General features: G+C 39.5%; 1 protein-coding gene across 2 annotated transcripts in view; it reads right to left on the minus strand.

Annotated features, from left to right (window-relative positions):
• Positions 1-535: 535 nt before the first annotated feature.
• Positions 536-26,837, minus strand: part of AKAP7 (A-kinase anchoring protein 7) — a 94,637-nt gene continuing 68,335 nt past the window's right edge. Inside the window, exons 8-9 of one of the 2 annotated variants that reach the window (XM_068412609.1) lie at positions 958-1,589; positions 536-624 (exon numbers count right to left, since the gene is read on the minus strand). In XM_068412609.1, coding sequence (XP_068268710.1) covers positions 1,387-1,589 — 203 coding nt within the window. In that variant the 3' untranslated portion in view covers positions 536-624; positions 958-1,386. Of the gene's footprint in view, positions 625-957; positions 1,590-26,837 lie in introns of those variants that run through there. The other variant, XM_068412644.1, reaches the window with a different exon arrangement.

Genomic DNA, 26,837 nt, shown 5'->3' on the forward strand with positions numbered 1-26,837 from the left:
GGCAGATAATTAAAAGTTTTTTTTTTTTTCAAATATACATTTTAAAGTACTTAAAAGCATCCATTTTTTAATATTTGTATATCATTGCTAAGGAAGGGATCTATGAGAAAAATCTGACTTATTTGCAATGATAAAGGAAGGGCACAGTGTTTGCTCAGTTTTATTTGAAAACAGTATGTTTCCACTTTGGAGTCATGACATATACCTGCACATTCAAGCCTGTTTCAAAGCAGTGCTGAAGAGTGGCTATACTTCATCATTATGAAATATACTCCTCCTGTGCAAGTATTTCAGCATGATTCCTCATGAGTCATTTACACCCATTCATATTTTCAGTAAAAAAAAAGAAACAGAAAGGAAAATTTCTTGAAGAAATTTTGTCGTTAAACAACCCGATGAGATTTTACATCATGGCAATTTACTATCATGCATTTGGAGATCCAGAGTCAATACAACTTTTCCATTTACTGTTAGAGTTGTGCCTATCTTCGAACAGCTCTTTGCTAATTTTCCTGCGGATGTCAGGACTGGATAATAGCTCCTTTAGCTGATTCAGTCTGGATAACAGGGCCTGTGTTTCTCTGTGCAAAGCTTCCTTTACTAAGTCTGCTTCATGGCTCTTTCCTAGAGGAAAAGAACAATATAATACATTTTATAACAACTAATGTCATTTAGAATCATTAACGCATGGAGATAAAGAGATTATATCTGGTTTGGGCAGTATTAAATACTCAGCCTTTTGCCCATATTGATTTTTTATAAAAAGGTACTTTGTCAAAAAAATATAATTTACATCAACAAATGCTACCAAAAAGTAAAGAACAGTACAGTGTCACATTTAAAAGAAACTCCTGCCATATTACATACTGTGTAATAGTATCTGCGATGAATATCTGTAGTGGTAATTTTTAGCTTGGGATTGACTGCTGTTGACTAGGAAACAGCACGTGCTCTCACATGGAGTAAGCAGCCCTGCGGCAGTGCCAGACGCTCAGGCGAAGGGCATCGCTTCCACTTATGGCAAGGCCTCTTCCATGGTCGTTCATGACAATCCGAAAGGCAAACGCAAAGGGTTCAGTTTCTCTTCAAAAGCAAGGAAGGGACTCTTGGTATCAAGAGTCAGTGAAGACTGGAGCCACCTGCTTCACCATTCTTGTCTTTTTTCCACCGTCCATCCCTCCCAGCATTCAACAGATTCTCAGCAGTGCAAGCACTTATTAAACCAGTAGACAGTGTCCTTCGATTCAGAACAAACTTTTGATAAGAGACTCACAAAGCAGAGTGCCTGTCACCCAGCACCACTTAGCAAATTTCAGCAGGGAGCTGGGACATGTTTTTGTGGTTATTCTCGGTGGGATATTTGCTCCCGGGCTTTTTGCACAGTGCTCACTTGCTGTTATCACCGTCGCTCTCATTCTTACTGCCGCTTGCTGCTTCTTCAGTTTTCACGGGGCTTCCATCAGTCTGTCTGGTTTTGTTTTGCGTTTCTTCTAAATATTGCTGTACAGCCTTCAGCACCGCGTTCTCCACCAGCCTTTTGCTGAGGCTCACCAGCTCTGCATCATCTGGCTCTGCTGTGTGCTTTTCACCTACGTGTCACAACAGACAAGAGAAGGAATTCATTGCCACGGAAAGATAGGAGCTGTAATTGTATCAGGAGCCTCTGGCTGAGATGGGTTTTAAGTTATCAGCTGCCTCTTCCTGATTGTAAAAAGTAATTTCTCCCTCCTCAAGCTCTGAATCAAAAGTGTTTCATGAAGATGTATACAGTATATCAGACCGAAAATATTTCACTGCTCATCTTTATTGTAACACTCCAGTAAAAGCCACTGGCTAACACTATGAGCACCCACTCAGCTTAGAAGAGCAAGCGTGCAAATTTAATTTCTTCTGGCCAACACTCACCTGTGCCATCTGTGCAAAGATGAAAAACATTGCACACAAATTTACATTTTAGCAGCATTCTTAAATTTAGCTACCCCTGTTTTGTGATTTTGCTTAATAAATCTAAAATCCCCGAGAGGGCAAAATTATTAAAATACTCTAAGCATAGGTTAGAAATTTTTTTCCAAACAAAGCGTAAAACTTGGAAAACCCATATACTCCCTCCCTGTCTCTCTTCTGTCTTCTAACGTAAAGCTCTGACATCGAAGGAATGCAAGCTCCAGCAGTCTATTCTTAGATACCTGCTGATAAAATGATTCCCTGTTTTGTTAAGAGGTCACATGAATAAACATATACAATGAAATAACTGTATACATAGTGAGGATGCTCCTACAACATTATATGTATTTTAAAATTGTACTTTTCCATGAATCATTTTCATAATAAACTATTTAGCCTACTGCAGCATCCTCCTCTTACGAACAATGTAATCCAGGAAAAGCAGATTTTATTGTCCCATTTCCACTGGCCATGTCATTTGCCACTTTGCAATTTCTTGCACTAGGTAAATAACAGTTTCTCTCCATCTATATTTAAAGGCCATACTTTTAATGTCCTTTTCTGGAGTTAGCATTCTGCAGCCAGTAATAAGAGGCTGCTTAGTCACACACTTCTGGTGAAAAGAGATACTATTGTATGGCCTCAGCACAAAGCTCTGTACTGTTCAATTACCTAAAGTTGTTCTTTTTCATATATGTAAATTTATTCAAGTTTGCTAGCACATACAGATTATAGCTATAAAAGACTTTTATTACTCTTCCTAGTGGATTGCACAACCTGGGAGTGATTTCACTGATAAAACATAACTTATATGGGGTTTCGAGGGGGAGAGGTAGAGGTAAACAAAATTCTTCATTTTCAGAGGCAGAGCCTTTATTAGCTGTTAATATGAGCAATCCGCTCTGGAACGACGAGACAAACCAAACTCTTCCAGTTCTGGGCCTCCACAGCACTGTTACTGTGGGGAAGGAAGAACTGCACTCTCCAGCTGAGACTAGACCTCAGTAAAGCGTTTCATTACATTTTGGAAAAAGTTTGGAAAAATACTCTAAGAAATCTTTAAAAGGCAGCTATGGGAATAGTTTTGGTTAAAACAAAATTAAAAAAATAAGAGAAAACATTAAAAACAGGTTTAGCATTTCCAAGAAGAAACATTTTAGGTTAATACGCGAGACCGAGGGAGGCACAGGCACTATTCCGAAAACCATTCAAACAGCTACATACTCCACGCTCTCTGGACCACTGCTTACCATGTTCCTTCCCTATCTGTAAATCCTGGGTTTATGTCTATCCTTTAACTTACTTAGAGAAGGGACTTAATTCAGGCTCTTATCTCTCAGGAGACCTGATATATATGAGCAGCATCTCCTCCCAGCTTTTACGAATTGATCCCACATGCTCTTTTGAACGCAGCCCTTTGATTCCAAATTTCCTTTGCTTTTATTAAAGATGCTCGATAAAATGCTTTGGTTGTCCTAGTCTATTTATTCACCAGAAAAAAATAACACTGTGGTTTCCAGTTTGAGCATTTCTTATTTTTCACAATTGCTAGTGTTACACAGCTCTAATGATCTGTCCACACAACTCTGAACAAAATGAATGGGAAATACGGTGCTCAGCCACTCTGACACTTGACCCTATAGTACTTAATATGCAGAATATGACTAATCAGTCACAGAGGTTTCCAGATACCACAAAACAGTAGGGATTATATTTACTCAGACTGTACTTTTACTTGTAGTACATTATGTATCATTCTTACAGTCTAAAAAAGGACAAGGCTCTTCTCTCATAAATATTTTCTGCAAAACAGTTCTCATTTACATATATATGTATAAAATTGATATATCTACTATTGCATTTAAAACTTCAGATTAATTAGCTCACTGTGCAAGTAATTTCTCAAGCATGAAAAAAGTCATATTACTTAAAATGAGCCTTTTAAAAGTACAGTTTATATAGCTACAGAAGAATGTTTTGGGGTTGTTATTTGTTTGTTTTTAATATTTTGAGACTGTTGGCTCACCAACAGTCTGGAGCGAGCATGCACGGGATCTGACCGACGTGTGAACGCGAATGCGTGCACATTCCTGTATGAAGAGCAGCCTTGGATTTATCCGTCCGGCCACCTCGGTGGACCGGCACATGGGGCTATATGATTCACTCTTGCTCTGTTTATATTCTCAGACTCCCTAAATAGCAGTTGTGCGAGTGTCTGTGCAGTGCTGAGGTTCATTGGCAAGGCAGTTGTAAGCTATTGTATCATTCCTATTCATGGCTGTTGACAAAAAGAAATAGGTCATGTAATAATAACAGGTATTGATCATCTATATTTACTTGAATATTTAACACACATATACATCCTGTTTATCTCTCTCTCTCCATGCTGCATCTCCTGCTTGCCTGCTTCTTACATGTATACAATTCCTTTGCAGCAGGCAAATGCTTCTTTGTGTAGACTGTCCTACATTATTGGAATTATCAGAATACCAGTAAAAAGTCATTGTAGATATGAATGTTTTAGATTTAAAAGGGAGGTTTAAAAATTCAGAATTGCTTTGTTTGTAAACTCTGTTCTGAAAAGAGAACAGACATACCACGCACACTGTATTTGCATCTATGCTGTGCCTCTCAGTATGCACTGTGCCACTACTTTATTTCTGTGCCTGTGAATAAAAAACTTCCACTGCCTTCTCCTGCATGTGGCTCAGAATAAAAATGAAAAAACCTTTCATTTTGTTTATCCTAGAATTCTCTTCTATAATTTTCAAAAGATGAAAACAAATTCATACTCTGTGAATGTATCTCAATGCATCCATGCTAAGCAGTGATTTTTATTACGGAAACTGAAGCATACCCATTGTCCTGAAATGACCACCATTTTTTACAAAAGGGAACTATCAATGGCACAGAATTATTCAAAAGGGGCTTTATGATCCCACAGTGTGCTGCTAGCAGTTATGGACATGAACCAGATCCCTGCAACCACGTACAAGTTTGGATTCAAATTCACTGCTCTATCTCTCTGCTGGGCTAGGTTTACTCTCCAAGTCTATACCCCCTTACACTTTACAAGACTGTGATCTGGGTTTTGAAATATTGCATTGTAACAAACTAGATTGCATGGTCCTGGTACAGCATTTTCATGGTCCTGACACAGCCTGGTTTAGAGTCCATGTGAATATCTCAGATTTGGAGAGAGGCAGGAAAGTTACTTGGATCCGTCTCTTGTTTATACTACCAGTCCATTTTTTGAGAGAGATGTAATTGAAGGAACCAATAGTGGATCCCCTTTACAGGAAAAGCCAGTTTTACAACCTTTTACCAGCTACACTCCAAGACAATGTTCTGCAATCCTTGCCTCATGGCCTCAACACACTGGGTTTTGTTTTTTCTTCCAACAACCTTTCATCACAACAAAATAATGCCAACATGGGAAAATTATAAAAGAGACCCTTGGTATTTTGCATAGGTGACTGAGACCAGCTGGGAAGCCTGTATTCTGGCAGCAAAGGTTACAGCCCTGGGGAGGGCTGTGCTAACAGACATGCCTCTCTCTACCCTGTGGTTCATCAGGTTTCTAATACTGTTTTTACAAAATCTAGAAACAAGGGACTCAGGCAATCTTTCAAAAACTAATTGTTAAGAAATTCCTTCTGAATGCTGGAAAACTTCATTTTTCTGCTTACACTGTGCCTCTCACTGACACCAGCAGGGCGAGCCAAGTCGCTGTTCCATACACACAAAGCTTTCACCACAAGACTACCTTTCTACAGGTGACTCCTCAGTGGCTCCCACTCATAATAATCCCTCACTATAAGATAACTGATTATTACCCCCTCCATACATGGGCAAAAGCTTTGCTGGTGTGCAGTAGAGTGGGACTGGAAGGAAGGAGACAACTACCCTAACTATTGATGGACTAAGAAACCTTCAACAGATTACTATCAATTATTTCTGAAAATGGTGGGGTTGAAGAAAACAAAGGCCAATAAAACAAATTCCATACAGATGTCAGCGTGTGAATTCATACAGTTTGTGACATCAATGGTTGTGCCTTTATCATGGTTCACTACCTCTATGTTATCAGGAAAAAACCTAAGAGTGAAGACATCATTTATACTCACAACACCCAGGAAGATGTAGACTATTGCAAGGCTGCCATGCCTAGCTACAGCCTGTGGAAACATCTAGTTTTTGCTACATTAGACCTTTGTGTCTACAGAATCTGATGGAAAATTAAATTAAATCTCATTGACTTCCACGGGAATTGGATGAGGTTCCCACACCTACATACTGAACTGCAACATCCTATGCATCAGACAAATGTGTTGAACATTTTCTTTACTGAGGATTTGCAGAGAAATTTGGTAGGTCATATATATTATCAGAACTATAGCATTAGAGAAACACCATCTCCCCTTTCCCTGCAAAGACAGCAAGTCTACAGTCCATAATAAATTGAAAACAAGCTATAACCAGCCACCAGACCGTATGCTTTCCTTCTTTGCAACAGACTGTGAATGAGCCAGCACATTCAAGATCATGGTTTTGAAGTAATGAACACAAACATGAGCATGTGCCCATATCTAATCAACACAATAAGCATTGACAGGAAAGTCACAACTCTGAACATCTCCTCGTTAATTAGGAAGGACTTCCATGAAACGTCTCAAGTGGTCACTTAAGGAACTGGCACAAATAAGGCACTGAGAGGAAGGGTGAGGTTATAATTTCATTATGACATGATGTTGATGATATTTGTGTTGCTGGATGTTCCCACCTGATGTTAAGCAGCATGTATAGCTTAGCCCTCTTGGAAATCTAACAAACTTCTTCAGTTTTACATATCTTGTTCTGTAAATACAGGACTGTCTAAAAAGGCAATACAGGCAATACCAACCTGTCCTTCATGCTGAATACACGGGTTTCTAGTTTGCTGGAAAGATTTTTTTATTTGATTTGGCCCACCATGGAATAAACCCAACAAAAATAGAATTTCTAGTGAAGAGGAAATTAAGGGTGTAGCAGCTATCCCGGGAAAATGGTGCTCTTGCCAGTTTCAGTGATGACAGCAGGAATACCTGCAGCTCCCTTCAAGCTGGAGGCTTGGCAAATGTGACAAAAGTTTGTTTTGATTCAGAAAAAACCCTTTGAAGCTCAGTGATATAAATTTCTGACCACTTCTAACCGTAAGTGGAGAAACAGGATGTGTTCTGCTAAACCTACTCTTCCTTCTATGAGCACTGAAGGATGTGAGCCTCCTGGCATACCGGGAGTTCTGTTAAATATCTTGGTTTTATTTTCCTATTAAAAGAGATGTGCTGACAGAGAAATTTCCTGACTCCCTTTACATAGTTTAATGCTTAAACTTAATGAATTTATAAGCCTAGTGTAACAGGAAACAAAGATAACACAATGGCTGAAGGAAAAAAGGTGGCTTAAAAAGCTGTGAGTTTTACTCAATTTTCTCACCGATACTCAGGTAGAGAAAACAGCCCAAGTCACAAAAGTGGTTTTACATAACCACAGGAACATCCACCGTGCACGCTGACAACAGGAGAACCAAAATATCCGGGCAGATTGCGATAGCACACATCCAGGCAGAATTATTCACCCCACTTGTCCATCCACAGCGCTGTCTGGTGCTAGCAGCTCAAGGGAAACAGTGAGCAGGAGCCAGCAGGGCTAGTGTGGAGAGCGGGAGACTTCCTCGTCCCTTCAGGACGCAGCCACAGGGGAACCTCCTGCTGTTTTCGGAGCCCGAGAGAGAGAGATCAGGCTTCCCGGCTTCCCAGGGAAAAGCTGAGTTCTGGAACAGGTCAGACCCAGCACTCCCTCATCTTCAGTGGCCCTCCAGAAATAATACTGAGAATGTAACGCACGTGGGAGACAGCGTAGGTTGCTCTCCCATCAAGCTTGGTTGCCAGTGACCACAGACTGAGCTGGATGGTCTTGAAGGCAGAAAATCACCCAGCTAGGTCACTACACTGAGGGGGGTGTAGGCCAAGAAATGCAGCAGCTAACCAAAATAGGATATACACAGATTTTAATGGCGAAAGTCCAAATGTGCTGCCAAATCCTAGAAGTCCCTGCTTATGGACCAGTCAACCATGAAAATGGAACATTTACTCACAAGTGTGATGAGGGAAGTGATTTAATATACATTCACCTCTTGTTACTGTTTCCTATCTTTCTTATATTCTCTGTGAACTTCAATTTCATTTCTTTAGGATTCATCTGTTACTATACAGCTTCCAATGGGACACTATTTTGGCTGAGATTTCTTCATGCTACTGTCACGCAGACTAAAAAAAGCAACCTTTTTTGCACTAAGACAGATGTTCAACAAGTGTTAATAAGTGAATCTTAACAAGCTGATCCTGTGTTGTTGCTCCTGAGCTCAGAAAATTACTCCATACGAACTCATGCTATCAAACAGTCTCTCACATAGCATGTGTCATTCCTCAGGAAAAGCAATTTTGAATGTATTTGTAAATTATGGAGAGAAAAGTCAAATTTTAATCAACATGCACTTTCATTTAATTATTTCAATTGCAGTAACATGAGTTGTGAAACACAGATGCATACTATTTGAACTGCAAAAGGAAGATGAAATCTTGTCCAAAAAAGATTAAGATGTAAGTATAATTGCAGTTCAAGAGGATGTCCAACAGTGTCCATAAAATACTGTAATAAGGTGCAATTTTATGAAAAAATGTCATTTGCAAAGTGTTTGTAACATCTCTGTAATCATACTTAATTAGACCCTAAATTTAGTGGAAGAAGGTTAGGAGCACCTTACATAGGCTTCAACTGGTAGTGTAAGTACCTTCTAAGGTTGTCAAAATAGATGGGTCTAATAAATTTCCCCAGAATCTTGCATAAAGGAACAGAACACACTTCATCAGCTTCTTGGGCAAACCATGAAGTTATGTATTTTTGAACATAAGAGTAGTATTGTTGATGTCTCTCATTTCATGGATCAAGCCTACAGAATCTGACCAAATTTGTTAACAGCTTTGGGAAAACTAACATAACACCCTTAAGTCAATTTGAATGTCATTAAAAAAAAAAATCATTAAGTACTTATCATGGCATTTCCTATCTTAATCCCCTTTATCTATGATATATTTTGTCTTAAGTAATGTATTTAGAATTATTCTTTCTTCTCTCCCTTTTGTTTGCCACATAACCTCCACTTTAAATGTTTTTTTAAAGCTATAATTTGACATAAGTTTTCACTCTGATTTTGTAGAGATGTAGCTGTATAAGTGTTCACTCTCTATCACATATAGGTTTATGAAAGATTTGTAAATACAAAATTTATTTTTGACACTTGTAAAGATTAGTTCATAAAAGTTTAGACCTCTCTGAACCCATAAAATTACTGCTCAGGATCTTTTTCCTCAACTTTAATCTCTCTCTAAAAGCCCAAATATACTCACTTGCAAGAACAGTGAATCTTGATGTCCAAAGAAAAATATTCAGATAAGATAAGAAACAAATTCAGACACATGTTTGGTCATACTAAATCGCTCTGTGTCATGGGGTTTTTGGTCACCTCAGCCATATGAAATCAGAGTAGCTGCAGTTAAAGAGTTAAGAATGCTGAAGGTATGACTACAGTTCACTTAATCTAATTCACAGGAATCTAAAAATTGTTGCTAGAGCATAGTGTAAAGAAAGATCACTTGATGAAATCTGTGGATGAAAAAAAACTGAAACACCACCATGTCATAAAACTAAATTTAATGCAATCAATCCTTCACATAAAATACGCAGACTATAATGTAGGACAAGAAAAAATGAAAGAATAATACTAGAGGACAACACACTTTTTTTCCCATCCTATTTCCTTTATGAATAGTGCATATAACTTAAGTTGATGAACAAGCACCTAGTAATCAAAATTAACATCATTCTTGAGTCTGCTTCACCATTAGAAATCAGGAATAACTGAGTCCTGATTATTTGTTTAAACCTGTGGGCCTTACTTTCACATTCTTCTTATGCTAAACATCAAATAGTTGTAAAACCATTTTCTTTGTGAAACAACATAAAACTCCTTAGGAACATAACCAACATTTCCCTACCTAATAGCAACACTTCTTTCATGACAGTAATTCCCTACAGCTCTTACACTGCACTCTAGCAAAACAACATCTCTCTCTTCCCCAATATTTCTGCTTCCTCAAACTCAGTGAGTCAAAGCCTATTCTAGTAGCACTTCAATGAAATCAATCCAGAAAAATACATCTGCTACTCCAAAAACTGAACTAATCCTCACAACTTTTAGCAACTTACACTCTGTACCATAATGGATTGCTCATTACCATGCCTTAAAATTGATGGTTCTCTTATCTTTTCACTCATTTTTCCATTTGCAAATTTTGTTATGTCTACCTACACAGTATTTACAATTCCATCCCTTCCTCTTCAGCATCCTAATAATTCTAATTCTGTCCCATTAACATCAATGGAAAACTGCTTATTTATGCCAGCTGGCCTTCTGGTGCTTCATTTCTATCATCAGGCTAAACAGTTCTAATTTGGAGTTTCATCTTTGTTTCTTCATCCCCTCGTATTTTAAAGTAATGTTTTTCTCGGTCTTTCTCCAACTCAGAGTAAGGGAATAAAGGTTAGATATTCATGCCAAAAACAGTTTTTGCATTTCTCTTCACTACATTCAGAACCAACCGTGAAATCAAAAGCAGGTATATTTTCTTCACTTCAGCTAAAGAGCGATGCATTTGATTCCATAGTTCCCTTTGCCTTTATGTTTTCCACACAGGAAAGTTCTTCCACTTGTATATTTGGGCCAAGAAAAGTTCATTAAGGATGAGGAGAAGGAATGAGATGGGCAACGATGCCCCTTAAGAGCAAATTGTATCATTCATGATTTTAAGATTTCCCAAGATGGGTAAACATATACGATAGTTGCATGGCACAATGCAAAGTGTTTTTAACTCCAAGAATGCAGGTATAGCTACACATCAGAGGGTTATGCACTGTTACCACATGGGGACCAGAAGCAGGAGCCTGGAGCATTTGAGAATTAGCCTGTCGTCACAGCCTGGGTGCAGCACCATGTCGATCCAGCCATTCTGTTGCTCATGTAGGAGCTTATACTTGGACACACCTTACCACATGATGTGTTTTTATCCAAAGTTTAATCCTGTTATCTCTTCTTATTTTACGCCTTCTATAGAGATTATGGCTAGAAAAGGACTAAGGGAATGAAATTAATCTTTCAAAGGAAAACTATGCGCTTCTTTTGAAATTGAGTTAGTATTATTATTCACTTGTGCTGAAGCAGGCGTTACAAGCAATGCCTCTATGATCTGGGCTGCATTATACCAAGCCCTCTGTCCTTATTATACCTGGCCCTCCTTCCAAATATTTCAGTCTAATTATAACAGAGAACACACACAATGTGCGAATAGGGCACACAGGTGGGATCAACAGAAAGTAACATTTATTTCATTAAATCAGAGGATTGACAGTGTTTCAAAATATGCAAACACTACACCAAATTTCATTTTAACAAGAGAAAGGTAATCCCAAACTTTAGGAGGGCTTTCAATCACTAGAATCACCTTAGTCACAGGTTGTATTTTGTACAACTACAAGAATAAACTTTTCATTTTGTGCTGGAAAAACCTCTCACATTCTATTAACAATGCATATGTGAAAAGTAAAAGGGGAGCTGAGAGAAGAGAGGAAGAAAGGAAAACCTTTTTGATTGCATTGGGCTATACTGGATGATAATGGATTTTTAAGACAGCAAAAAATGTTACTCATTTGCTGATTCTCCTCAGCCACAGTAAATGCTGCAGAAAACATGCCTGATAATAGGGTTTTGTTCAATCCTTGCACTTTGTGCTAAAGTGGAAAATTGAATAAAATGCCATTTAAAAATTATTGCTATGATGTGAAACAGAATGAGTAACACAATAATAGACCATGGCATAAGACATTTCTCCTCTTAGCAAAGGGATACAAGTTTCCTAGCGAGAGCAAATGAATTATCCATGCCTGAGGATTTTAACTCACAGGAAACTCAGCAAGCGCTCAGATGAAGCTCACCTGGGACTGGCAGATATTCAAAGGGGTTAAGTCATCAGCAGAAAAAATCAAGTTAATGGTGGATTTTGAGATTTTTGGGCATTGGCATCGAGGGGAGATATCTAATAAAGAGTGAGTTTTCTCTATACCAATTCAGGACAGCAATCCCTAAGGTTCATGAGAGTTACAGGCAGAGTCAGGAGCCTGACAAAAGCTCAGCTGTGTATGCTAACATCAGAATTACAAGTCTAAAAGCACCAACTACTGTAAAAGTTTGGCAGTGCCAAATCCATCACTGGTACAGCGCATTTTTAGCTATTTAAGGCCCAAGGATTAATGTGTAGTCAAATGTTTATCAATGGAAGGCATCTAAATTTTAAACAATGTTTGTGGCTTCCATTCCATTTTCCTTTTGTTAAGGCAGGCTAATTTCCTAGCCCTTTCTCCATGCTAACTTCCATAGCATATACGACCCTTCTCCTATACCCCAAATTCCTCTAAATCTCAGTCCTTTCCATCAATTCTGCAGTTCAAGCTTATGGAAACAGAATCACTCAAATTTTAGGAACAGCAAAAATTATTAGCTATGAAACGCTACGAAACCAGCAATAATCAGCTGCTGAACAAGGTGCCAGTATGCCTCACTACAGTACTTTTCAAAATATCTTATTTTCCACTTTGCCTATAATAATTCCACAAATAATAACAGACCAGTGTCATCTAAAGGACAAACCCTCACTGGACTAAGGACGTTTGTTTGCCTTGTTTTCTTTGTTTGTCCGCATTAATCTGAAAATCTTGGTCACAACATTGCAAAACGTAGAGACTCTCTGCAGCCCAGCATCTGTCATTGACAGGAAGCTTCCCTGAAATATATACAAAATGTTCTCTTTTGTTCTTATTTCGCATGATGCAATACAAGTAATCCCATGCTATCTTAACAGTTGCTTAATCAGGTTAACCAGTTCCTCCTCCTGCCTTCTGGCTTTATAGCTTCTCTTTTTTCAAAACTAGCCAGTTCCTACTCTCGGAGCACATGGGCTGTCCCCGGGATGGAGCTCCGCGGCTCCCCAGGCATTTTCTGGAAGTGCAGCCTGGGCTCCTACTTTGCATTTGGAGCATCATCTTCTTTTGAAAATGTAACCCTTCCTCCAAACTTCCTCCTCCTCTGCTCCATGATTGTGCCTCTTGAGCTTCTAGGACGAAAGTTACACTGATCTTCCCAGTGCAGATTCAGCTAGCACTGCATGCAAGCCATTTCTGCTAACAAGTTGTAGGTCTGGTGGCACATTATCTTGCTGGAGGCAAAAAACAGATAGCGCTTGGGTGGGGTTTTTTTTCCTTCCTAGTGGTGAACGTTTTCCATAGATGAAACCTGTTTATCTTCCTTTTTCAAAGAGGACTGAGTACAGCCTCCTGATCATTCCAGGTCAGTAAAGTAATGTCAAATTTGAGCCTGATTATTTGTCCAGATTTTGATTTCTAGAGACCTTTAATGAAACAAAATAAAATTACTTATTTTCTCTTTCTTAATTATATGGTATCTTTAAGAGAGGCTGTGCAGACTAATTTTATATATTTTTTTAATTTTAATGGTTTCTGCAATAAAGGTTAAAACATGCCTACCTGCTTCCAGGAATACCACTGTCCATTAGAAAACAAAGCACTCGGCTAGCATTAAGCATCACAAATAAGACAGTAAAAGAGAAGAAAGCACATTTAAAACATCAAGTTAGGAAGAGGTAGACAACTACCACATTTTGGTTGTGTAGCACTTTCCCACTCCCAGTCTGACTATTCTATTTCTGTAATAGATTTTTTTCCCATATGTTACAGTTTCTACATTGTGAGCGGCTCCAGTCTAAACTCACAGGGATTAGGTTACCATAGGACTTGTCATACAGCAATACAACAGGTTGAAGCAAATGACTATCATCTAAACTGGGGTAGCTGTTCACATATAGTAACAGAGAATGGTATTTCATGTTTAGCATGTCACGCTTCTTATTTGGCTGTAACATGGATTTGCTCACACACCGCTTTTGAGCGAAGAAGGAAAATTCAACTTAGGTTCTATGTTGACATTAGACAAGATGCCTGTCCTCACAGTAACATGAAGAGCATCTCTGAAACCCAGTGTTTCATTCAGAGGTACCAGGCTATGTTTACACAGGTGAGCTCCACAATGCCGGTACTTGTTCTTTGGCTACGAGGCCAGTTAGCACAGAGCAGCTCAGGTCCATCCTATCCAGCTCTGCTAGCCTCAGAAATGGCCTGCTGGGGCTGGACTTGGGTTGGTGCTAACTCCTAACCAGTGCCCAGGAGTTGCTGCAGAAGGTGCCCTTTTGCCAGGGCCAGAACTATGCCAGGGTCCACAGTAATGACTGATGAGCGTGGGCCAGGCAGTCTCCGCGCCCAGGCGCATCCCCAGACACTCCTTCGTGTAGTACACAGGAGCCCAGGACACGCAGAGTGGTCTGCAGTGCCGGGCTGTGTCTGTAGGTAGCAAAGCTGAGAAGAACATTGAGCCAAATTCCATATTAATGAAACAGCTACTTCTGTGGATTTCTACTGGCAGAGGTTTTGACTCGTAATTCTAAAGCAGCCCAGCACAAATGAAAACAGAAATATGAACTAAGAACAGTTTCAGAGAGTAATGCAGTAGTCGCTGGAGTAACCCGTGTGCCAGAGGACAGGATTTGGCTCCTGACTCCAGTAAAGCTATGGGAACAACACAATTTCCATTTCCTCTTGCACTGCAATGAAATCCTACTGCTGTAGTGCTGATTTAATCTCCAGAAGTAAGGAAACTGAAAGGTAAAATTAATAACTCTAAATATTTAGACTTTCCAATGCTTTCTACTTTTCAGAGTAGGTCTTACAGCACTTCAGAAAACCACGCTGCTCCTTCTACTGTTTGGTGAGTAACAAGTGGCGCAATTTATACAGTGAGTTGAGAGGCACCGTGCCAGAGTAATACATAAAACTCAGTAAACTGAGAAACGAGTATATAATAATGAATATGAATATGAGAAACAGTACTAAGAGGATTTCCATTATACAGAATAAGGTATTTGGATGTTGTTCACTGGGAATATAGGGCAGCTTTTAATATTATCTGATAGCAACGGCCTGTAATTTACCCTTTGGAAATCAATAAAAACATAATGTTGTAGCCTTCGTCTTATTCAATAGTGTGCTAGGGTAAAGCAAGCAGAGTTCCTCTGAGAACCCAGTCTTCCTTTTGCTGTGGCAATGGTGTTACTAAGATAACCTTTAAATCATCTCAACAGCTTAAAATACAGAATATCTCATATTGAGGTATATATGGGGTGAATACAAAACATATTTTCCACTAATGAGCAATAATATTTAACCTGCATACTTATAAAAGTATGAGAAATCATAGAACAATAATATAATCTAATACATAGAACCTAATCCAACACTTCCTCCTCTTCAGTGGAACATCTGCATACAGGACAATCAGTGAAGTTACTTTCTTCAGTTCATCCAAGACATGTTTATGTATGTTTACTTTGTCTTTTGCCATTTATTCTCCCTTTCAAACCCAAAAGGATATGGGACAGCAGCAGACACACTGCTTAAGCAAACTAGTGTAAAGCAGAAAATTTAAGTGTGATCTTATTTTCCTTCCAGGTTCACTGTTGCTTTAAAAAATTATTTTGGAAGTCTCCTGCAAGAGCCATGGGAACAGACTACCAGCCTGATTTCTAATGCTCAGGGCTGCAAGAACAGTCTGTTAGCCAGGCTCCTTCCCTTGCTATGTACATACTTACAAAGAGGATTCCAGATGGAACTGGCAATTTGTTGGCTTGCCATTTGAACCAATCTCTCTGATATTATTTATAGAAGGTCTGCTTTTAAATGGGCTAGCTGATATTCTCATCCATCTCGCTGCAGCCCTTGACTCCAGGACTGCCAGCGGACTGTCACAGCCACGACACTTGGCAGGCGGGTCCTCGGTTGGTATAAATCAGCACTACTCCTGCTTACTGCTGCTAAGGGTTTCACTTGACATTTTCAGTACTGCTTGATTCGTGCCCCAGATAATCTGTCTCACTTTCATGGTTTTACTTGTGTGTTTAGTAGAAATCCTTAAGCACCATTAGCTTGCTTCTAATTGAATATTCCAACTGAAGTGTCCTTTTAGACAGTTTCCAAGCACTGCAGTATCTAAATGGTAAATTATTATTTAAATTATTCTTTTTAATTAATATAACCATTATTAAAATTCTCAGTTCAGTTCCTGTACATTGGAAACTGAATTTTCAGAGATTTTATCGCGACCAGAAAAATATAATTTTTATTATACAGAAATAAATTCTTGGCCAAAAGCAACATGTATTCTTATTTATGTTATGTTGCAAATTGATAGACAATAGTTAACTGCCAATTATTTCCCCTTTACAAAAGACGAAAAGCTATTACCCATTACAGTACATTTAAAAAGAGTTATTCATTTCTATTCAAGTTTTTCCTCTAACTTTATGCTGGAGATTTACAAAACAAACTGATTGCATTTGAAAGATTTGGCCCCATGAGAAATGGTACTCACCGTTCTTTGGTCTGTACTACTGTTTGGTTTTTTGAACCAAGAAGCAGCACAATTTGGAATATTAAATGCAATCTTCAACTGTAATCTGCCACTGCAGCTGGTGGCCCGCAGAAATGCCCAGGGCTATTTCAGCAGAACTTCCTCATATTCCAAATCATCGTAAAGCTTCCTTTTTCCTAAAGTGCCATACAGAACGTTTTGGAAATATTCTTGGGCCTTTTCCCCCCTCCTAACAGGGCAAGGAAATGACCTATGGGGGATGGAATTTAAACTGCTATCTATATAACCTAAGAAATACAGGGCTCAATTCTGTATCTACTGAAGCTTCTTGTCTCCCCAAACATTTGCCAATCAATTTAATTGAGGGAGCATCAGTGTGCTCAGTAAGGAGATCAAGAAAATACTACTTTTCCTTTGGAATCTGCTCTTTTATTCATGTGGTTCTTTGAATGAAGTACCTTCCGCAAACAACGAATAAAATGTCTGGCTAATGTCACAGTTAGAAACTTCTCCACATAAGCAAGCTTCCAGTACATTATTTCTCCACGTGGACTGCCTGACCTTGTAGCAAAGCGTATTAAAAAGTTACTTGGCCATAAATTTTAAAATAGAGAGCAAAAGCAAGAAAACAAATGACAGAAATAATTCATTGCATCAACGTGCAGTAAAATAAATATTTTAAGGAAGGTCCCTCTCCTTGACAGAGGAGTATTTTTTTTTTCTTTCCTTTACAGTGATAGCAGAAATACTGCATGGTACTGATCATCATCTCTTACTGTGTTTTATTTCCACCCAGAAAGAATTGCATAACCATAGTATCACTAATAGTGCATTTTTCACAACCCCCCTCAACCAGCAGCCTCTGTTAGTTTGACAAGCGTGCTGCATAGTTCCAGCAGTGGTGACCTTTGCATGGGCTCACTGAGATCACAGGCTCAGTTCCCATAATCTGCAAAGACGCCTTCAGCTGTAAACAAAACAATTTTCATATTGTCTCTCATCTTTGCTCAATGAAAAATCCCATAACAGAGTTATCCTCTGTGATACTAACATGACTAAACAGTGAAGAATCTACTCTGGTACAATTAAATGGACTTTCTCCTAAAAATCAACAAATGGCTCATACAATGCCCTTCACAGCAGGAATGAGGTGTACACTTACATCAGTTGTTTCATTTTCTTCCATGGCTCTTAACATTCCCAGACTGCCATTATCTAACTATCACTTCTTTGTCAATAAACTCATTTCTGGAATTCACAGGGAATTATGGTTTTGCAGGTCAGAAAAGGATGGGGAAGCATACAAATATGAAGATAAACTTCTTGTGAAATACAAGCATGATAAACGCTACAGGACCTTGGAAGTTAGCCAACCAATGAGAACTACAGCACTGTATCCTGTGGGGCAGCAGCCCTATGAGGCAATACAACTGGGAGGGATGGCAAAAGGGAGATACATAGTCCATACACCTCTCAGAGATTCGACCTTCCAACTATTCTTGCTGCAGTTCTTGAAAAGCATCGGACTATAACCCGATGGGTCCTGCTTGTTCTCTCTGAGTCCAGGGTAGGTGCAGAGACACCATTTCACTGTCCTGAGAATCCTGAACTTAGTGGGAAGGCTGACCCATCTGATGTCTACATGATTTGATGTTTGATCCACAAGTATCAGTGGGTCAATCTGCACAAAACCAGAGCTTATTACTTTAGACAGTAAAATCTCTTTCATTGCACCAAGGAAGTAGTACAGTTTTACTTTATCTCAATATAAATGTTACTAATGTAGTCCGTTGAGAAAGACACCATAACCAACCTGTTCTGGTCAATATCCTTTCCCCTTGCACTGCTAATTCTTCCCAGGATCGAGGCTGCTCAGCACTTCACAAGACTGAGCCCACGCACTTCTGAAGCAACAGATATTCTTTACTAGGTCCAGTCATACAGTGGAAGAAGTTATTGTGGCTAGGTGATGCTTACCATCATCTGCCACAGGGCTTCTGGGAATTTCTTAATTCACTTCAAGCAAAATTAGCCAGCTTAGTCAGCCAGTGATGGAGAAGAGTTTAACCTCACTAGCGTGATTCTGCATTAAAGGAGTGCTCACACAACCTGCTCTGCTCTGGATCAGTGTACACAGCGTGCACCACCAGGGCACGGTGTGCATGACCGGGAACTGTGGCAGCAACGACTGCATGGGATCAGCAGCCTCTTCTGTCTGCACTTTTCAATCTAGAAGAGGATGGGTTTTATGGCCATAGAGCCATTATTGTTTTGCTTATTTAACAACTTCCCACATAGTAACTTTGTTTCTATCAACATTTATCTGTAACAAGTGAGGTTAATTAGTACTGTGTATGATCACATATTTCTCGCTAGAACTCACTATGAAAGAAGGCAGCTTGTAGCAGCCCACCACAAAGCACGGGCAGGGTTACCAAAAGCACGACCAGTTTTCACCTTGATAGTCTTGTCAGGGAGGCAGGCACGCCAAAGATCACACAACTCCCACATAGCGGGTACTATGAGGACTGTGATCGTAGTGAAGGTCAAATCAATGGACAAGAGTTATCTTATGCCCCCTCTGCCATTCATTTAAATGGATATAAATGATAGATATAATTTTCTCTCTCCCATTGTGTTTGGGATCCAATACAGTTGCAGAGGTACTGTTAGTAAAGTAATAGCAGCATGCCAATACAGGATGGTGCACTTGGCCTCAATATGGAAAATAAATGCAATTTCAATATAGGAGGAAACTATGCAAACACTTCTGCAAAATATTGTCTCATCTGATAGCCGAAAAGGTCCTTATTTTTTCTACCTACACAAAGCAATGGTTTGGCAATTATGCTGATCGTAAGATGGACATTAAGCTATTTACCCTTGAGCTAATGGACAGTCTAGATGCAACAGACAGGAACAAACTGCCCACAAAAATATCCAGGAGGGAAGTTTTAAGAGGGTCTTAACCATCAGCGCAGACATTTTCTGCAATCAGCTCCCAGCAGCATTGGTGGAAAACAGAAAACAACAAATATATTGTAGTAACAGCAGGCTGCACTCAGGGACCTGGGTAGTTCTCATCTTGCTACGCAGTCACAAATCACTGGAGGCTGGTTCTCTGCTAACATACTTTTTGAAAAGTGATCATTAAGCTTAGTAAAGTTCCAACTCCATCAACATGGAGTCAATTTTAGCAACCTCATCTCCATTTCAAAGTTTCTCATCAGGGTCTTCTGAACTTTTTTTATTACTCTTTTTCTTTCTCATCTTCTCCTAGTGCAGTCAAGAAGAAGTGTCGGTACCTGTCCTATCATGAAACTAGTCATCGATACCATTTAGCTAGTCTTGGTCTTCTGCTTGCTACAACTGAACTGAAATGAAATCTCTTCCTAACTTCTCATGGGACTTCAAGTCCTTTAATACAAACAGGTTTGGTTAAGGGCTTTGCTCAAGTTTCTCAGTGTACAGTAGTTATGGATCAATATGGTCCAAAGTACTCCCAAGTAATGCCTTCAGCCCTACATACGTCTTCATTTCATACAGAAGTGCATGTTACATCAAGATTAGACTTTTAATCGAATTGACAATTTTCACTATTTTAGAACAGTTACAAATTAACTTGGACATTTTTTGGTTATGAACCAAAGACCTCCCTGTCTTTGCTCATGTTTCCTTTCAAGAAAAAAGCAGTTCTGCCATATCTCTAAATAAATTATGTAGTAAACACTGCTGCTTTTTCTCCCCATCAGTAACATAACTTAATAGCAAGGCAATCACATTTGACTTGATTCATCTCCAAAATTTCTAGTTGCAATTCATTTTACACAAAACATCCTGCCAGGAAGGTGGAAGGGAGCCTAACATCAGCAATCTAATAGATTATAGAGCAAGACAGTCTGCTGCATACTCGTGAAATAGTAAAATGTACCCTAGTTTTAAAAATGATTCTGTGCTTAAAAATTCCTTATATCCAAATAAAAACTGGTACAAAAATCAAATTCAGTAAGCTAATTTAATTGCTTTCCACGGGCCATATATGCTGATAGGATTTAAATTTGGACTTACATATGTCTGTATTAAACATAAAGGGAGAAAAAAAAATTGAATTTCACTTTTCGATTAAAAGTCAAATACATCTGAAATGACTATAGATCAGACACCGGAGGAAGTTCAGAAATATGTGCTCATACTATGAAGGACTATTTTCTAAAAGCAGTTATTAATAAAAAAAAAAAAAAACAAACCAAAAAAGTAGAGACATTTTAATTTCAAAAATGATCGCCTAAGGCATATGCATACATCTAACATCATTTCAAAAACTCCCCAGTTTCACAGTCACCATTATTTTTATTCTCTTTACTTCAAGATTACTATATTTCTTCATTTTTTGAAGCCACAAATAGGCATCCACTGCTGAAGGCTTTTTAAAATCTCCTTCTTCCTATTTAAAAGCCTGTTCTTCTATCATCCCCTCCTGGATACTCTGCAATGAAGCTGAACTTAACAGTTCATCTAACCCCCTTATTTTCTCTCCAAGATTTTCCTTAAATCTCTGCTTTCTCTTTGTCTTCACTGGTGTGTATAATTCTTCTAGCAGTCTAGCCTCATTACTGAGGGATTATTTTCATCAGCCAACGTCAGTCCCAAGAATGGACATACAAGTAGAGATACTCACGATTCACAAACAGTAACGACAGTCTTGGCTGTCATCAGGCCTTGGTTAGGCTTATTGCCTTGGTCATCAAACCTAACGCTGTTGGTTGCAGGAGGAGAAAGACTTGTATCTAAGTTTCAACTTTGACATGGTAAATATTGAACATTCAGTTTTGCTTGGGACCACTAAATTTTCTTTCTTTTCTTCCAATAGAGAATGGAAGCAATATTAGCAACCTAATCAAAGGCACTCGAAGTTCTATGAGGGAAAAAGACAAGTTACACCTAGCTGTTATTCAAAATGTCATTTTGAGGAATGCACCTTTCCTTCAAGCTATTTTTCACCCACATCATGCACTTCGTTGTCTGTGTATATCTTGTGCGTATGAGTGAATGTATGCGTAGGAGTGAAGAAACATTACACAGGGAGACTGGCAAGACAGGAAAGAATATAAGCATGAGAGAACAGTGTGTAGGACTCACCCAGCTCAGCTGATAAGTGTGTGTTTTCACATTTAGGGAAGAAGAAGGGAAAGGGTAGTGTCTTTATAGTACCAGAGCAGGTACCACTTTAAGCAACTAAGAGCTAAAACCTCAAAAAAAAAAAAAAAAAAAAAGGACAGACAACCTGCACGACAGGGAGCTATCAATACTGGAAACTAGTTAAGACAGCCTGGCAAATGTACAAGGGCTGTTTAACAATGAGGATTGACTTAATATTTGTGGTAGGCAAACCTGTCCTGTCTCTCATGACAGAGCGCCAGACAATGCATCTTTTATGTGGCTATAGTACAAATGCAAAATAATTCACGATAACTTATAAGAAACTGCAAATTTGACCAAGTCATTGATTTGCAAATATAACTTTCAGGATTTTCAAAATCAGTTTAAGACCTAAATAAAATAGTTGCATTTCATTCACTGAACTTTCCTTTACCCTCAAAAACCAGTCCCTAGTTTGATACAGCTGGGCAATTTTTGGTCAGGCCCAATAGAGAAAGATCCGAACTGAGTGCCGCTGGCCTGGCTGTGTGCTGGAGCTTGCCTGGTTCCTGCATGTGTTATATTCAATATGCTCCATAAGTAATGGTGTATAATAGCTATCAAACAACGAATTAGGTGCTTAATCTCAATAAATCAAAACATGTAAGAGTGCTCATGTTGGTACGCTCTGTCCTCACAAGTTGTGAATCAAATCTTTTCGAATGCAAACAAATCTCATGATCTACTTTGATATGACCAGCCTTATTTCACATCACTAATTGTCTGACCTGGTAATTTTGTATGCATTCAGTATTCAACAGCCTTTTTTAACAATTTCTGGCCAGTATAACAAAGACTGAAATCCTTGGTTTTCTATCTGGAACCAGGTGGCAAATGGACTAACACATATACAGCTGAAATGAACTGTAATGATACTTATCTTGCAAAATGCTTTTTTTACACCACATTAAAAAGTGTCCCGCTATCAAATCAAAATGAACAAACAACTTCAGACCAGAAATAAGCTTCCAATAAGATAATTTCAAAAAGTAGTCAAAGATCATTTGAGATCATTTCCAAAATTAAAAAAACTTATTGAGCATTGACATAAGCAAATCAATACCAGGTCTAACTCCAGGGTTATCGTACAGGGAATTCCTTCATGATCTCAGAATTATGAAGAATTATTAGACTATACGCTAGGGTTTTTTTTGGAATGTATACTCTTTCAAAAGCCTCTCCTTAAACATAGCAAGCCAAATTGTGAAACACCCACCAAATTCACTGGAATTTAACATTGTTTTTTAAATAAACAAACTTTCACCCGAATACTTTTAATTTAGAAAAAAAAGTCTTCCTAAATTTTAATCAAAATTTATGTAACCTCTAAAACAATTATTTCCATTCACAAGCATAACTGCCTTCAAATTCATAGGAAACTGAGGGATCTCCTGTGCAAGATCAGGGTAATAATATCAATATGGTCTCATTTTATTTACTTAAAAATGAAGAAAAAACTAGTTAAGCCACTGGTTATTTAAAAAGGGTTGTCTGGTAAAGGACTCGACATAAGATGCATAGATGAATATACATAAAAGCAGCATTTGGAGATGCTGAGTCAGGTGTCTGCATCCCTGTAGAAAGCTCCCCAGCCTTAGAGTGGTTACATGATTGTTCACTGAGACAACCGAAAGAATAGGTTGTGAAGGTGCTAAATGCCTAAGTTATAACAGCTGCTATTCATGCTTTACTTATATCTCTGTCCCACAACCAGTGGTCAGGATAGATACTTTCTTTCCCTTCTCTGTAGAACACCCCAGCTCTTTGTTCTCCAGAGAACATTCTCGGAATTGATTTCTATCAAGTGTGGCAGAAAAACTGTTTAGGTAGTACTCAGTGAACCAAATTGTATTTGTTGGCATGGATAATAAGGTTCTTCACAAAATATGTACTTAAGCTGTAAAGCTCCTTTCTAGAAGATAGTACAGATTACTAAAAGTTTACGTGGATTCAAGAGGTGACTGGAAAAATTCTTGGAAGAAAATTTATTAAAGACTTTTCATTGTCAAAGATGCTACTCCACGAAGTCCATAAGCCTTGAACTGCTGCAGCACTGGAGCTGTATTTTGAAGAAACACCTTCTTAGGCTTGCCCTTTTCCAATGGTTTTATTAGGCACCCTGTGCCTATGATACTGGGGAGAGGGATCTTAAATCTGGTCCAGAACAACCACTCTTATGATCTTACCATAACCATAAAATTTGGCTAAGTGTTTTCCAAGGTTACACCTGTATTTGAAGAGAATAGAGAGGAATGTGAAATAGGTACCATGTGTGGATACAAGATGTAAGCAAGTGGCTCTTCAAACTTAATAAAACGACTCAGCTTCCATTTGTCAGTACTTTGGTGCATTTCAGTCATATGCATCTCTTAATTTCTAAGGTTAAATTTCTCTTTTTTACTTTTTAAGCAATACAGATTAGGCAATGGGTTGAAGCTAAATTCAATTCAGAGCTGATGTGAAACAGATCTAAACTCAGATTTAAAAAGCATGCCATGAAAGCAGTGAGCTTTCACCTCACTCAGCACAAATAGGTACTATGTAACAGTACCAGATAATATAGTTCACACCTTTTGAAACTACACTATATATGAAATGGAAACATTTCCTTACTAAGTAATGAACTCTCAGCAATTCAATAACAGGCATTTGTCAGCTGTGTCTAACTTGAGGCACCTCAGCTGAAACAAAACTTATAGGAAGACCATAATAAAGCTTGGACATTGTCATCAGTGGCATTTGACACTGTCTCCCACAGCATCCTCCTGGACAAACTGGCTGCCCGGGGCTTGGATGGGTGGACTCTTAAATGGGTTAAAAACTGGCTGGATGGCCGAGCCCAGAGAGTGGTGGTGAATGGGGCAAAGTCCAGCTGGCGGCCGGTCACTACCGGTGTTCCCCAGGGCTCAGTTCTGGGGCTGGTGCTGTTCAATATCTTTATAGATGATCTAGACGTAGGGATTGAGTGCACCCTCAGTAAATTTACAGATGACACCAAGTTGGGTGGCAGTGTCCATCTGCTGGAGGGTAGGAAGGCCCTACAGAGGGATTTGGACAGGTTAGATAGATGGGCCGAGACCAACGGCATGAGGTTCAACAAGAACAAGTGCCGAGTCTTACACTTCGGCCACAACAACCCCATGCAGCGCTACAGGCTGGGGGAAGAGTGGTTAGAAAGCGGCCTGGCGGAAAGAGACCTGGGGGTGCTGATCGACAGCTGGCTAAACATGAGCCAGCAGTGTGCCCAGGTGGCCAAGAAGGCCAATGGCATCCTGGCCTCTATTAGGAATAGTGTAGCCAGCCAGTCTAGGGAAGTGATCGTCCCTCTCTACTCGGCACTGGTGAGGCCGCACCTTGAATACTGTGTCCAGTTCTGGGCCCCGCACTTCAAGAAAGATGTTGAGCTGTTGGAGTGAGTCCAGAGGAGGGCAACCAAGCGGGTCTGGAGGGTCTGACCTACGAGGAACGGCTGAGGGAGCTGGGGTTGTTTAGCCTGGAGAAGAGGAGGCTCAGAGGTGACCTTATTGCAGTCTACAACTACCTGAAGGGAGGTTGTAGTGAAGTGGGAGTCGGCCTCTTCTCCCAGGCAACTAGCGATAGGACAAGAGGACACAGCCTCAAGCTTCACCAGGGGAGGTTCAGGTTGGACATCAGGAAGAATTTCTTTACAGAAAGGGTTATTAGACATTGGAATGGGCTGCCCAGGGAGGTGGTGGAGTCACCCTCTCCGGATGTGTTTAAGAAAAGACTGGACATGGCACTTAGTGCCATGGTCTAGTTGACAGGGTAGTGCAAGGGCAACGGTTGGACTCGATGATCCCTGAGGTCTCTTCCAACCTGGTTGATTCTGTGATTCTGTGATCTTCACTGTGACTGAAGTGAGTCAAGTAGCATGGTGAGCTGCTGTTTACTGCCAGTGCTTGCCTTTATTTAATGTACCTTTTGTTTCCCATATGCAACAATCACATGATCGTGATTTGCACCTGCATGTTTGCTAACCAGGATAATTTAGTGGCAATAAAAAGCCCAGGTTAATTTCCCAACACAATTAGTCTAAAGGCCACCATGATAATATCACAGCGAGATGACAAATGAATGTGAAAGTCATTCCCTCCTGCCTGTTCCATGCGCCCAGCTTCAAACCGCCCGTCTAGCTGGGGCACGGCCACGCCAGGTAGGCGGCCACGCGCCGCAGTGCTTCCTCCCACCGCCCAGAGGTAGACCCCGGTGTGGCAGGAGCGAGGAAGGGAGGCCAAGGGACCAGTGGAAGGGAAAGCCCTTTCTCTTCTCTCTCATTTCTCCAGACTGTGCTGGACTGAGGGAAAAGCCAATCATAGGCACCACACTCGTCACATACTTCCTTCATCCTTCCCTTTTTAAGATGCCTCAGTCTATCTTACTCCCCCACAAACAATGGTAAAACAGTGCTGCATCTATTTTTTCCTCCTCATTTCAGACACCGCCCTCTTACCTCATCCATAGCCACATCTCCTTGCTTCAGATTCCCATCGTCCTATAACTATCTTTTTTTGTCCCTTCCTCATTCTCGGGGGTTTGTGCCACACCTTTCAGTTGCTACATGCCAAAAGCCCACCTTTTTCAAAAGCCTTTGTGACTTTGTACACAAGAACATCTCCCGAATGATTTGTTTGACTACAAGCAGTTCCAGGTTACGCCATGCTAAATTTTATATTCACTATATGTTCCATTCGCTCACAGGAGCACATATGAAGAAAGCTGGTGCACGACAGGTAATGACACAAGAAAAGTCGAAAAGCAGTGAAGTGAGGGGATCAGAAGAAGCAGGACACAGAAGTATCTATCGCTTTTTTGTACCTTTTGCTCTGTGTAAACAGAACAATCTTAAAAACAATTTGTATTTGCTGCCTGTCTCCATCTATTCTATATATTAGATGTGAGATGCACTAGCTACTTGCTTTTCACATAAAGACAGTCTGTACTGGCTATGTGATAAAAAAAGAGTTTTGAAATACAAAATATTCCTAACCATTTTGCCCAGGCAAAATTTACAGCGTTTATCCTCATA

This window comes from Nyctibius grandis, chromosome 1 (assembly GCF_013368605.1).
Source record: "Nyctibius grandis isolate bNycGra1 chromosome 1, bNycGra1.pri, whole genome shotgun sequence".
In the NCBI taxonomy this organism is placed as follows: domain Eukaryota; kingdom Metazoa; phylum Chordata; class Aves; order Nyctibiiformes; family Nyctibiidae; genus Nyctibius; species Nyctibius grandis.